This window comes from Mesocricetus auratus, unplaced genomic scaffold (genome assembly GCF_017639785.1).
Source record: "Mesocricetus auratus isolate SY011 unplaced genomic scaffold, BCM_Maur_2.0 Super-Scaffold_100014, whole genome shotgun sequence".
In the NCBI taxonomy this organism is placed as follows: Eukaryota; Metazoa; Chordata; class Mammalia; order Rodentia; family Cricetidae; genus Mesocricetus; species Mesocricetus auratus.
The window spans coordinates 34,092,898-34,106,973 of NW_024429197.1; the positions used below are offsets into that span (position 1 = coordinate 34,092,898).

Consider the following 14,076-nt stretch of genomic DNA (forward strand, 5'->3'; position numbering starts at 1 on the left):
TTGTGAATTTTTTACAGGAGGAATTCTGAAAACGAGAGATAAGAGAAGCATTCTACTGGACCCATTGCTCCTGACACCACTGCCCTTGTGAAGAGCAGGACACACGGCAACCGTGTGTCCCCTGAAAAGGACGAGAAGTTTTGAAGTGATTTAAACTAAAACCATCAGAATGTTCCAGATCTAAGATTCTATAGGATATAAATTTCAAAAACTTCCTTCTCCATATTTGATTCCCCAAGTACTCAAATTAAGTAGACTGGGGTTTGTGGGGGTGGGGGGAGGGGTGGGGCCTGCATCCCCAGATATCAGGGCAGGGCAAGAGGAGTTTCTTTTGCTGATGGTCACTCAGATGGGTGCCTCATCTCGATTTCTTGCCCTGCAACTTCTCAGGGAAGAAACAAAGTAACTAAACAACTGGCCTCGAGAGTCCTGTCACACTGTCAAGGACACATTGACATGCTTTGTGTCATTCTTGCTACAAAGTACAAACAGTTCAAGCAGATTCCCCAAGAATCCTTCTTGCCTTGTGTTAAGCATGGGCTTTGTGCCAAGTGCCTCATCTAGGTTAACGGCAACCGAGAGGGAAACAGAAAATAACTAGAAGTCATCCTAGAATCCCATCTGTCCCCACCCCACTCACCACCCCTGAGCCACAAATTGATGGGGTTTCTCTGGTATAGACCAAGTCATTTCTTTTATCTCATTTCTATCCCCTAGTCCAGGTCTGGTTACTTGACCTCTCTGTTACTTAACCTTCTCATCTATGGGAAGGGATTATTGGCTACCCAGTATAAAAATGGACACAGAAGGGAAGCACTTGAAACAGATTCGATGAATGTTGCTACTTGTTTTAATGACTTCTTGGGCTACCTTCCTATTTCCTTTCTAAATTTATACAACATTAATAGTAATCTGTACAAAATAAATGTCATTCACATCACTCCTTAGTTTGAAACTACCCCTTGGCTTGTCAGGATGTTTAGGGCAAATGCTAAATTTATCCCCAGAGTGATGAGATTCTCCTGCATTAACCCCTTGCTCATTAGGCTGCCATGATCACTTCCTGCCTCTTGGTCTCCTTTGAGACCCTGAGTCTTTGAGAGCACTTCCTTCTCCTGGAGTGTGTCTAAGAGTGGACAGGATTCTCGGTCACATATTAAGTTAAATGTCAGCACTTATAAGAGGTCTTTGTTAGTCATGCTAAACTTCCTTTGGTCCTCTCAATTCCCAGTTTTATGCTAATACTCTAAAAGCTTTCTTTATGGCTGTTCCAAACAAAAAGGGCTCTTCTGAGTGCTGCTATTATCATTGTCTTTACCTTCTGACCCCAAGTAAGGCACCTGCCCCCTCTCTATGGCATGGGATGACCCACTCCCTGTTCCTAGTGCAGAGTGCCCTAGATACTGCCAAAGAGCTTCCAACCCTTGAAAGCTTTGTTTCACTCTCCGTGGGGTAGGCATACCAAAGCACAGAAACAAAAGTATGTTCCAAATACCAGGTATGAAAGAGAACCACCACATGACTTGAAATAAATTGATACCAGTATTTTAAACTTTGTGAAATGGAGGCATAAACAAGTTCTCTTAGAGGCTCAATGGTTAAGAGCATATACTGCTCTTCCAGAGTACCAGGTCTGGAGTTCAGCACCCAGGTCAGAAACTGCCTCCAACTCCAGGGCGATCTGACCCCTCTAGCTTCAGAGGATACCTGCATATAGTGGCACATACCCACACACTAAGACATACATATACATAATTGAAAACAATAAAAATAAATCTTAAATTTTTTAAAAGTTCTATTGAGAGGTAGAGGCAGAGTGGCCATACATTCAAGGCTTCCTTGAACAGGATAGTAGGATATTGTCTCCAAAACACGTACACACACACACACACACACACACACACACACACACACACACACACACAAAATTAAAGATTCAAGTGAGAAAATGGTAGTTTCATATGAACACACCTGCAGGCTCTTCAGATGATGAGGGATGTCCTTCTCTATATATGTTTCTCTTACTGGTTGATGAATAAAACATTGATTGGCCAGGAGCCAGGCAGGAAGTATAGGCCAGACTACCAGGTGAGGAGAATTCTGGTGGGGGGCGGTGGGGGGCAACTCAGAGAGGAGCCACCAGAAAGAAGCCATATAGCTGCTGGGAAGATAGGACTCTGGGCATTCTTTGGTAAGATAAGGCCATGTAGAAATATATAGATTAGTAGTTGTGGGTTAAAAATTAAGAGAGCTAGTCAGTAAGAAGCTTAAGCCATCAGCTAAACATTTTATAATTAATATAAGCCTCTGTGTGTTTATTTGGAGCTAAATATCTGTGGGACAGGCAGGACAGAACCTCCCATAAGTGAGCAATTTCTCTACTCCTCAAGTAAATACCCTCTCTCTCTCATCGAAGTCAGACATTCCCCGAATCAGGATTACCCGCTGCCACTTTTTAACAGAAGAAAGCCATATTTATAGCACATGAATAAAACATTAGACAACCCTGCTAAGTACTGACAGTGACCTAAAGCTAACTGTTGCCCAGGGACCAACCTGCTTTGCTCACACAAACTCTGACTGCTGATTCAAGAGGAATGCCAGCCAGCTTGGTTTGCATGAAAGAATGATGAGAAGAAACATCCCCTAAAGATCTCTATCACTGTTGTGAGCTAATGAGGCATTAATATTTCAGATACAAACAAGGGTGGTGAGGTTGTGTTGAAGAATTAGCTAAGACTCACTGAGCATCATCTATGTACTGATTGGTGTATACACTGGTCCTAACAACACATTCAAAGAAATACAATCGTATGTCTATTTGTAGATGTAAACAGCTCAGCTCTGCAATTTGCCACTTCCCTCAAGTGTGGAAAAGGGGATTGATCTTATTGTTCTGACTCTGGAAATATACTTGTGTCACATACCATTGCTTCTCAGATTTAACACAGGGTAGGAAGAGGTACAGAAATGAAAGATGGCCACCTAGGATGGCATTGAGTTCATATCAAGATGATCATAATGTGTGTCCCCCCAAATGCAGCAAAACTACAAAGACTTCATCAACAAGGGTCAAGAGAAAGGCGACAGTCTATGCTTTAAATGCGGTCCTGAGGAGGAGGGCTAAAGGTCCTGTCTGTTGTACATAAGAATCAAGTTCAGATGGTACCAATGGTTGAAACGTTGGGGTATGGAGGCCAATTTCATTTGAAAGAGTGTTCAGTATACAGAATATAACTGGAGAAATATATATTAAATGAATTAAAATCTGATCAACAAAGAAAGATATGTACTGAGTATTCTAGCTACTGAGTTCCCCATCCATAGATGTTTAGGAAGTAGTGGTCTCGCATTATTCTTACCATCCTTGGGGATGTTATATAATAGCAAAATGAGCTACTCTCTAGATGCCAGACACTATAATGAAACACATTACAATTCTCATTTCACTATTCCCCAAGAACAGAAACAAGATTGCAGAGGTTAAGGCAGGCTCAATATTACAAATGTTAAGTGGTAGTGCTGGGATTCAAAACGGAGGCTCTCATTATCTTCATGCTCGTGACCTGGCTATATCAGAAAACTGCCAGGTTATTTTCCAGTTATGATAAATCTATGCCTAAATCTTATATCTGTGTTGAAGGTTAGTGCACGAACAAGGAAGATTTTTCTTCTCCAGCAAGCACCAGTTTCCATGGAAATTGTATCCAAGGCTACTGGGCATTATGACAGTTATATGTTCAAGCTAACACCTGTCCTGTCATTGACAAGACATCGGCCAAAATCCTTAGCATGATACTTAATATACAATTGCCTGCCCCTCAGTATCTGTGGGGAATTTCTTCTGGAATCCCTTGCAAACACCAAAGGCTACAGATGCCCATATTGCTTTATAACACACTTAGTATTTATGTAGAACCTACACACCTCCTCCCACACACTTACCTCACCTCTATCTTATTAGCATGCTTAGCATGGTACCAATACATATAAATGGCTCTTACACCATGTGCTCAGAGTATAAGGATAAGAAAATGTTTTTACATTCTGTCTCAGCAGACAGAATCTATTCCATACTCCTCTTCACCTAAGGTTTATTTGAATCCATAGATCAGAACCCAGAGGTATAGATGGCTGGCTGTATTTTATAATCTGAACATATTAATTATTTTTCCACATCAGGGTACTTTCTGTCTGTTTATCCCTCTTTATTACCACCTATACTCAACACATTTTTTTCATCTTTAAGTTTTTGATCCTTCTTTTTTTTTGAGACAGTGTCTCACTATGCAGCCCAGGCTGTCCCTGAACCTGTGTCAAGTCTCCTGTCTCAGCCTTGTTAGTGTTTAGATTACAACCATGTGCTGTTGTATCCAGTTATATTTCCATGCTGACTATTCATCAAGTCATCCATCCATCCATCCATCCATCCATCCATCAACCAGTGACCCATCAGGGCTGTGTGTTACCAGGAGGAACCACCCTACTCATATCTCATTTCTATATTACAGTATCATGAAAGAAATTAAGTAGACCTAACTAACCCCTGCTTATGGTGTAGGGTAGACCTCAGATTAGTTCCTCTTCCATTACCCCACTTCTGAGTACTGTGGTCCCTCTTTATCTCCTTTGCTTTTCATTCTTATCACATACACCTATATCATAATTCACATATGACAAAAAGTTCAAATGGGAGTTGTGTTCTAAAGCCAGTGTGGCAGGGGAGAATAGCCAAAATTGCCTTCATAAATCCTGTAGGAAGATAGTGCCACACAAGAAACTGTCTCCCAAAGGACCCTCACAGCTCTCAACATCAAATGACTTTCTGTTGCTGTGCTTACAATGTCAGAGAAATCTTCATCTAGTGCCAATATGCCCAGTATAGTTACACTCACTCTGAGATGTTTCCAAAATGACAGCCGTGAGACCAGCCTGACTCAGAGCACTGCAGAGGTGCACTGCCACTTCGGTTGTCACTCTGTGACACTGAGTGGCCAGTGTCAACCACTGCTAGAACCTTCTACACTGTTGCCCTTTCACAAAAATAACTGTAGCTTCGCTGATCCACCTGGCACTCAGCTCTTTCAAATGGACATGACACCAGGGATTTTGATCACATGAATTATGTCTAGTACAACACAGCCAGAGCCTGGTAGGACAGGGCCACCTCAACAATCCCTGGATGTACAAGGTGCATCACAATGCTCCTGTCTGCTCTTCAATCCCATATCTATGCTGTCCACATTCTGATTCCACTCAAATCTCTTGTTCCATAAAGACAGGTTATGTCACATGCCTCCTGCCCCCTCCTATAGCATCTCTTCGCTAGAATTATCCTGGGAAACATTCATCCTCCACACTGGACTCAAGTGTTCTCTATTCACCAATGGGTTGAGTGGGTTAATGTCCCTGGTTACCACCCTCCCTTCAATCTCATCCTTCGGCATTCAGTCTTCAGTGCCCCTCTAGTCCGACTCTGGACTCAGCCCGTGATGTTCTTTGAGTAATAGATCATTAGTGAAAGTGACCGGGGAAAGGCTGGAAAGCGCAAGTGTTTATGCTACTGTATTGCTTGTCAGCTGGCCAAGAGAAGAGAGCATTTCTATCTCGTGATGATGGTCACCACCAAGTCAATGGATCCAGCTCTAGGGCAACTCTCAATCGGCCAGCTTCCAGCTGAGCTGCGGACATGTGAGCAACTCCAGCCAGCATCACTACTAGTCTGATAACACATGAGCTACTGTGGAGTCCACATCAGCTGTCCTCAAGGACTCTTGGTAGTAGAGGTCTGCTTTCCCTAAGAATTACTAATGTTGCAATAGGGGAACACCTTTCTAAAGACTTCCTGGTCCTCCTGAGGAAATTTGGCTGCTCTCTCACTGGTGAAAACTTTGAATCACGTGCTCCCTTACTGTAGGCAGCATGCTTGACTACTATGAATGTCTGATGGAAGACTTAGAATAGTCTTGTCTGCTTTTTTCTCCTAAGACTGTCCCTGCTAAACACACCTCTGCCAGGGAGTGAGGCTTAGGCAAAATAGTTTGGGTACATCAGGATTAATCATGGCTTGGCAAGTGGGACATTTCTGAAGCTGGGCATCTGGGGCCATAAAATGAGGGCTGCAGCAGCAACTTTGCAGCCCTCAAGAGACATGCAAAAGGGCAAACCCACCAAAACTAGGTGGCTCAAGGCAGGTCACTTCAAAGGGCTCAAGAGATATTATTTGGCTAGGTGAATTAATGACTTGACTGTTCCATAACAGTATTCGCAGGAGGAGGCACCGGAAATAGAACATCTTTTATCCCATTTCTAACTCCTAACGCCGCAGCCACCCTGAGCAACCTTTAGCCTCTTAGTTGATTTGTAACTAAGAAGGTCAATGTTATACTAAACCCACCTGTACAATTAAGAGGTACCAAATACTTCAGAGGATGCTGTTTGCAACTTAACATTGATGCAGTAGTTAAATGCACCTTACTTAATCTTGTATTTAAAACCAAGAGTTACTGTTTGCTTTGTAAGTCTGTTCTTCCTGTAGCCTTTCTGGGGAATACTGGCTTTGGGCTTCTTGCCTATGCTTGAGAAGGCCCATGAGTCTCCCCAGTGGGCTGCACCCCTCCAGGAGAGGAACACGTACTCACCCATCTGGAGGCAGGGGGCCCTCCTTCACAGTCACTGCAAGAGCAAGAGGCAGAAGGAAAAGTGGGTGTTGGTGGCAGGCTAGTTAAAGTGAATGATGCTCCCACCCTGGTACCCAGAGGACTGTCTGTCCCTAGACAGCCACACATCTCTACACTTCATAATGTTATTTATGTACGCTTTGGCCTCCTGAAGGACAGGAACCCCTGTGTAGGTTTAACCTCTCAATTACTTGCTTTTTACCATGTGACCTGGTGGAGATAACTACTTAACATGTGTTGTAAATGACACTTGATTTACTGAGCATGTGCTGTCTGCCATGCATGGTCAAAATACTTTCTCACAAACGATTCCACAAGATTAGAAGTACCGTGGTCGTCCCCTTCACCAACAGGAAAATGAGGCTCAATGAGTACCATGTTTAAACTGAAATGGCTACTGGTAAGGGAATGAGATCCACAAAGCCTGTTTTATTATAATAGACTTAGAGTTTTGTTCTAGATAGCCATCTCTCTTTGGGGGCAACTGTTCGAAGCATGAGTTCTTTAATGTTTATAAAAATCACCGCTGGGCAGGGTGGCACATGTCTTTACTCCCACCACTCAGGAAGGAGAGCAAGGCAGATCTCTGAGTTTGGGGACAGCCTAGTCTACATAGTGAGTTCCAGGACAGCCAGGGTTATACAGATAAGCCCTATCTCAAAAAGGAAACAAAATAAATAAAAACAAATCAACAATCTTCTCTGATGCGGACCTGGCCACATCACCACTATACACCTACAAAAGCTCTGTCCCTTCTTGGGGACTTTTCTTAAAGAGTGAGGCTGCGTGTGATCTGAAATGCAGGTTCTCAATGTGTGGTTCCCTTGGCCAGTATGCCACTGTTCACTTAAAAGGCCAATGCTCGGGCTCCCGGAAGATGAGAAGCTCTGGGAGTGAGTATTTGAGAACCTTCAGGTGATTCTGATGCTGCCTACAGTATAAGAACCACTGAGTGACGGAGACTCAACTGTGAAGTTGCTCAAAGCAGACAAATGAACAACTGAATCCTGTATCAGCTCTGCTGCCACACCATCTGCTGTACTGATAGCCACGGCAAAATAAACAGCACTGTCGGGCACCGACGACACAATACCCCGAGAGTGCATTCCCCTCATGTTCACTCGGGGAACAAGATGATGCTGAGGTAGGAACACAAAGGTCCAGAGGCATTCCCTTAAATAGCAGAGGGAGAGACAAAGAGGACACAGAAAAATAGCTTCCATAGAACCAGAGATTCACAGCTAAGCACTCACCAAACTCCTGGAATCCAGTTGTAGAGAGGGAGGAGTGATGAGCAAAGGTGTCAAGACTATGTTGGGGAAACCCACAGAAACAGCTGACCTGAGAAAGTGGGAGCTCAGGGACTCCAGACTGACAGCTGGGGAAACTGCATAAGACCAAACTAGGCCCCCTGAGTGGGGGTGTCAGTTGTGGGGCTTGGGAAGTCTATGAGGCTGCTGGCAGTGGAACCAGGATTTATCCCTAGGGCATAAACTGGCTTTTTGGAGCCCATTGCCTATGGAGGGATACACTCTCAGCCTAAATACAGGGGGAGAGCCTCTGTCCTGCCCCAAATGATGTAACAGACTTTGATGATCCCCCATGGGAAGCCTCAATGTCCCTAAGTAGTGGATGGGGGTGGGGGAGGGATAGGGAGATGGTAGGACAGGAGGGAGAGGGAACTGGGATTGCTATGTAAAATAAGATTGTTTTTAATCTTAATTTAAAAAAAAACAAAAATGGCTTCCACAGGTGCATCCCATCCTACAGAGGATGCAGGGCCCAGGGGCCGCGGGGACGCTTGTAAATGTGTCAGGTCAAGCTTACACGGACTCTGCCCCTGTCCTTTCTTCTCCTTCATCCTTCCCTGACTGTGGACAGCACAGGTTGTGCCTGTGCCGCACACACAAAGGTTTGCCGTTTCCTTGCTTGGAGACTTTTCATTTTCTTCCTCTTTGACAGATCCCCAGTGATGCAATGCAGCCTTCTCAGGGGGAAGCGGACTGGCTCAGGAGTGATAAGGGACCAATTCCTACACGTGTCATTCCATGGGCAAGCTGCCCCAGCTGTGCGAGCAAACAGGGGTAGTGATGCTCAGCTCCTTGGCAGAGCAGCTTGTTACGTGGAAATAGGGTGGAGAGGGAAAGGCATGTGGTCCAGGCACCGGACCATGACTCTGGCTGGTGTGGGCAGGTCCTGTGCATCTTCTTACCTTCCTTCAGGGTCTTGGAGACAGCAGTTCGTTGCTTGTGGAAGGCCTGGAGGTTCACAAATGGGGGTTTTGAAGGCTTTGGGGGAGGTGGCCCGAGGGTTTCAATGGATGGCAGTGGCTTTGTTTTGGGAAGCTGGTCATCTCTGCTCTCTGGCTTTTCTGAGTATGAATAGGAAAACATGTACAGCATTATTTACTTTTGTTAGGTAAAACTGACCCATTTGCTGGCCTCAGCCTCCCTCCCCTGACTAGTCCCCAATCCAGCCGTGAGATCACTCAGACCCAAACACACACCTGCTTACATCACTGTCTTGCTGGTCATCAGCATGAACCACTTACTGATGTACTATTTCCACACAACCTGGATTCATAGCTCCAGATCCTTTGCTCAACAAACGACCCTGTCCTACTTCTCAACCGTCAGTGCACACATCTTCTGCTCCAGCTCTGGCTTTAAAAACTGTCAGTGACTCTCTCATATCTGCTGAGACTTTGTGTCTGCCCCTCCTGACTGTGGGATGCTGACTCATTTCTTAACAACATCCACTTGTTATTATGAGGCTGAACTCCAGTGTCAGATCCCCAGAATCAAGGCTAGGACTCTCTAATCTGCACGTTCTGGTGTATTGCTTCTATGGGGACCCTGTGATACTAGTCTCCTTGCTTAGAGTGCAGGGACTGTGATTACTCCCTGGAAGTACAGGCTGAGCAAATAGCATGGGACTATACAGCAGAGAAGGAATTGATCTCAGAATTTCTAGGGCTCTGGCTTCAAGGGTCTTAGAATCTGAGAGTTTTGGGTCTGAGGATTTTCTAAACAGTCTCAATAGCGTGTATTTCTGCTTTCTGTATTCATGAATACAACTCCAACAGAAAGTTCATAATTATACATAAAAATCATATTTGGCATTTGATGAAAAAGGACACAAAGTTTTTAGTAAATATGGTATCTTCATCCTTGGCTCACACAATGCAGTAGTTGTCTACACAGGCCCAAACTAAACATGTAGACTGGGTTTCCCATGAGCCTCTGAGAAGTCCGTGCCCTCTGCAGGCTGGGATGGGAGAGCAAGCTTCCTTCTTGCCCTCCCATTAGATGTCACATCTCCAGAAGTTCAGGGCCATATTTCTCTCTTCTTAGGCTTTAACTGTAAGTTTGCCGAAATCTTGGGAATTGGCATCATAATAAAACCAAGAAGACAACATAGTGAAAACTAAACATCAATCATTATCAGGATACTCACTTCAAACCCCCAAGCTTTGTGCTAAGCTGATCTACATGGTTATCTGATGGGGGATGCCCTTCTGTATATGTTTCTCTTATTGGTTGATGAATAAAACCCTGTTTGGCCAATAGAGGCAGGACTAGGAGACAAGGAGAACTTTGGGAAAGGCAGTCAGAGAGCTCCTGGGAGGATAGCATGCACCAGGCATTCTCTGGAAAGATAAGGCCATGTTGAAATACATAGATTAGTAGAAATGGGTTAATAATTAAGACAGAGCTAGTCAATAGGAAGCCCTAGGCATTGGCCAATAGTTTTATAATGAATATAGTGTATATGTGTTCATTTGGGGCTGAGATGGGCAGCAGGACTTGGAGGGATAAGAAACCACCAGCAACAGTTATCTCATTAAACTCTCCACATGGTCACCTGGGAGATGATCCACCTTCTTTATTTTTTCCCATACATCTTTTCCATTCATCTTGTTTTTCATCCTTAATAAATACATTTTTATTTTCTGTATTTTATTTCTGTGTTATTATGGGAGCTGGAACTGATAACAGAAACAAATGTAGTCCTGACTTTAGGAATGTTCATCATAATAAGATGTTAATCAGTGATACAGCAGGAACCAACAAGGAAGAGAGTCCTGGCATGTAGACCATAAGCTGGTGAGTTAGGGGAAGAGAAGCCAGAGATGCAAGAATGAACATGTGAGGCAATTAAGGTTATGTATAGTACTTTAGCCTCTATTCTAAGTATAAGGAAAAGCCATAGGACTGTGTGTAGGTGATCCATTCATACACTAAGCCACCTGTCCATCTGTCTGTCCATCCAGTTAATCAATCACTAAATAAATATTTTTGCGGGGACTGAACTTGATCTTGTTCTTGGGTGATAAGGTGGTGAGGAAGATAAATTTTATCCTCTGAAAATGGGACCTTATAGAGGCAAACGAGTGTATGACAACTTACTGGGGAGAGGTAAGGGTCATGAGAAAACCAAAGAATTGCAAGAAGCCCAAGAGCAACAGGGACAGTGGAAACGATTTAAAGAGTCCACTCAGAGCAAGGGCCACTGCAATAGAGGCTGTGAAGGAGGAAGGGACCTCAAAGCAGAGTCTCTGGGTGGATAGACTGATCTGTGCTAAGACCTAGGGCGGAGCTGGCATTTTATGTCTGAAGACTGTGTGTCCAAGGAGACAAGGAGGATGGAAAAGCAGGCAAGCACCAGGCACTGTTGGAAGGTCGGGTAGATTTTGAGCCATGATGGGGTGATGTGATCTGACTCATTTAGAGGCTCACCAGGTCTGTGGAAAGAAAAACAGAACACGAGGTGTGGGGGGGGGGTAGTGGCACGAGAGTGTGGGAGCAGGGAGAGCAATGGCAAGGGCCCAGTGAGAGAAAAACGTGGTAGAGACTGGAGCCCAGGGCAGAGACAGAGTCTGAGGGATTCCAAGCATACTTCTAGGGTCGAGTCAGAGGTCGTTGACAGATTCAAAGTAAAGGATAAGGTCAGAAGATTGGAGTATTCCTTTTAGGTTCCTACCCTGAAAATGATATTTTGTGCTGTTTCCCACACAGAGAAGGCTGGTGATGTTTTGATACATATAGAACATACTGAGCTTTAAGAAGCTTAGAACTCACCCATGCTCATGCAGCTTGTGGTAGGTAGAGCTGGGATTCAAGTTCAAGTGTAGCCAAACTGTGCCACAATGAAATTCTGAACTAAACACTTATTTAAACCTGAGACTACAATTTAACAGATACGCCCACCACAGTCAAGCTTTACTTCTATTGCAAAGGCTACATACATTTCAAGTCTGCAGGCCTGGGATGAGAAAAAGCACAATGGTCTTGTCTCCAGTCCCGCGGGAACTCGATTTCTTACCTGGAACCGGGCTGGTAAGCTCACACTCATAAATAGGCTGGTACAGGCTACTCCTGGGGCTCCCATCAGCAGGGCTTTCTGTCCCTTTCTTGCCATTCTGAGGAAGTGGCAAAGGAGGGTCTTCAGAGGCCACAGGTGATTTTTCCTGGACCATCAAATGGCTCTGGGGAGGAAGGGTCTCTGTTCCTGTTGCCTCTGGGCTCGTCTCTGGTTTTATCTGAACAAGAGCCGTGGTTTTCTGCCCTTCCAGATGGAAAGTCCTAGTCCCACAGTTGGTAAGGGGTGAAGCTGGGGACACCTCACTCTTCTGAGAAGAAAATTTCTCCCAGTTCCAAAGTTTGTATTTGAAGCTGCTGACGATCATTCCTTTCTCCTGGTTGGATGTCTCAGCTCTCGATTTACTCATATCTGATGGCATGGCAGCTTTCTGGGAATTTCCTGCAGGACACTCAGGAGATTTTTCTGGCGGTCCCGAGGAATTCTTTTGATTCTCACCTCTCTGACCTGACTTCATCTTCTGGTTTTTAAGAGGCTGGGACACTTCGGTGGAAGAATAAGAGAGGGGTAGATGGTGATGGGATGACACGCTCTTCCTGCTAGCCACACTCTGGGCCGGCTGTGTGTGTCCCCTGTCATCCTTTCGAGAAACACCAGCCAGCAACTTGATAGCTCCTGGAAGAGGTGGGGCATCAAACTTTTGAAATTTGGCTCGAAGTTCCTTGAAGTTTTTTACTCCTTCCTAAAGTACGAAGAGGAAGAAAAAGTGTCTGGTTACCCGGGGAAAATGAGCAGCATGATCAGCCAGATTCCTTGTACCTGTTAAAGGCCTGCCATGGCTGGCATGACAGAGTTGTCCCCAGGTGAAGAATATTAGCCTGAGTTGCTGCTGTCTACGAACCATTTCTCCCTCTTAAGTTTGCTTATGTTGGATGCTCTCACAGCATGGGAGGATCGATTAGAGACAGTACTAGCAATTGATCCTAAACCTTTTTGGTGTTTTGGTAAGACAGGGTCTCACTACAAGAGTCCTGCCTGGCCTGGAATTCTATGTAGACCAGGATCACAGACATCCACCTGCTTCTGCCTCTAGAGTGCTGGAACTAAAGGCGTGTGCCACCATATCTGTCTGATAAGCTATTTGATGGCTCCTCTCTTTAAAAAATAGTTAAAATCTGGTTTGACATTGAGCAATGCTCTTCATAATATTGCCTCTGTTTGCTCAGGAGATAATGAAATATTTATCTCCTACAAACAAATAAAACACGACTAGTCTGACACCAAATGGGTTGTTTACAATTGACCTGGAGACCTTGCTCTCTCACCATCCTGGCCTACTTGGGTCACAAAGTACCCTCCCTCCATCTGCTTGTCAAATGTTTCCTTGCACTTCCCAGTTGATTTCAAGCTCACTCTCCACCCATCAAGACCGCCTCGATGAAGAACAGTAGGGCCAGCAGCCTCACTGCTCCCTTGATGCCCTTATAGCTCTGTATAACATGGCTATTGACTTTCACACTTTGTAAGAGAAAACTTTAGAAGGCTCACATCCAAATTCTGACTCTGCCCTTTCTCGTCCAGGAAAATCCTATGTGCTACCCTGTCTGAACTTCACATGCAGTTGTATAGTATTACAAACACTAGAAGGATTGAGGTTACTACACAGAAAGAGTCCAGTAGGAGGCCCAACACATAGTAGGACTATGACAAAGAAAAGCTGTAAGGGGCCAGATAATATTCTTGGGTTTGTGGTTCCCTTTGAAGCACAGCTCAAATCCAGCATATGAAAGGGCTTTGGCAATGTCAGCCCAGGCCTGGGGCCAAAGGTAGGGGTGGGGAATAGTGAGGGAGTGTTAGGACTACACAGGGAGCTGGTTGTTAGTCCACATTCTCCTATTACTGCTCATTTATTTTGGTAAATAATCTGGCATCTTTTGCCTACATGGGAGGTAGGAGGTCACTTCAAACAGCAAGAGCCATTATCCTCTCCTGATCACATTTTAAGTCTTTCTTTATTTCTTTCTTTCTTCCTTTCTTCCTTCCTTATTTCATGCACACAGACCATTGCCATGGC

General features: G+C 44.6%; 1 protein-coding gene across 1 annotated transcript in view; it reads right to left on the minus strand.

Moving 5' to 3' along the window:
* Nucleotides 1-14,076, minus strand: part of Fyb2 (FYN binding protein 2) — a 103,208-nt gene that overhangs the window by 58,899 nt on the left and 30,233 nt on the right. The window contains exons 2-4 of the mRNA XM_013114976.3: nucleotides 12,006-12,744; nucleotides 8,893-9,051; nucleotides 6,642-6,675 (exon numbers count right to left, since the gene is read on the minus strand). Coding sequence (XP_012970430.2) covers nucleotides 6,642-6,675; nucleotides 8,893-9,051; nucleotides 12,006-12,744 — 932 coding nt within the window. The remainder of the gene's footprint in view (nucleotides 1-6,641; nucleotides 6,676-8,892; nucleotides 9,052-12,005; nucleotides 12,745-14,076) is intronic.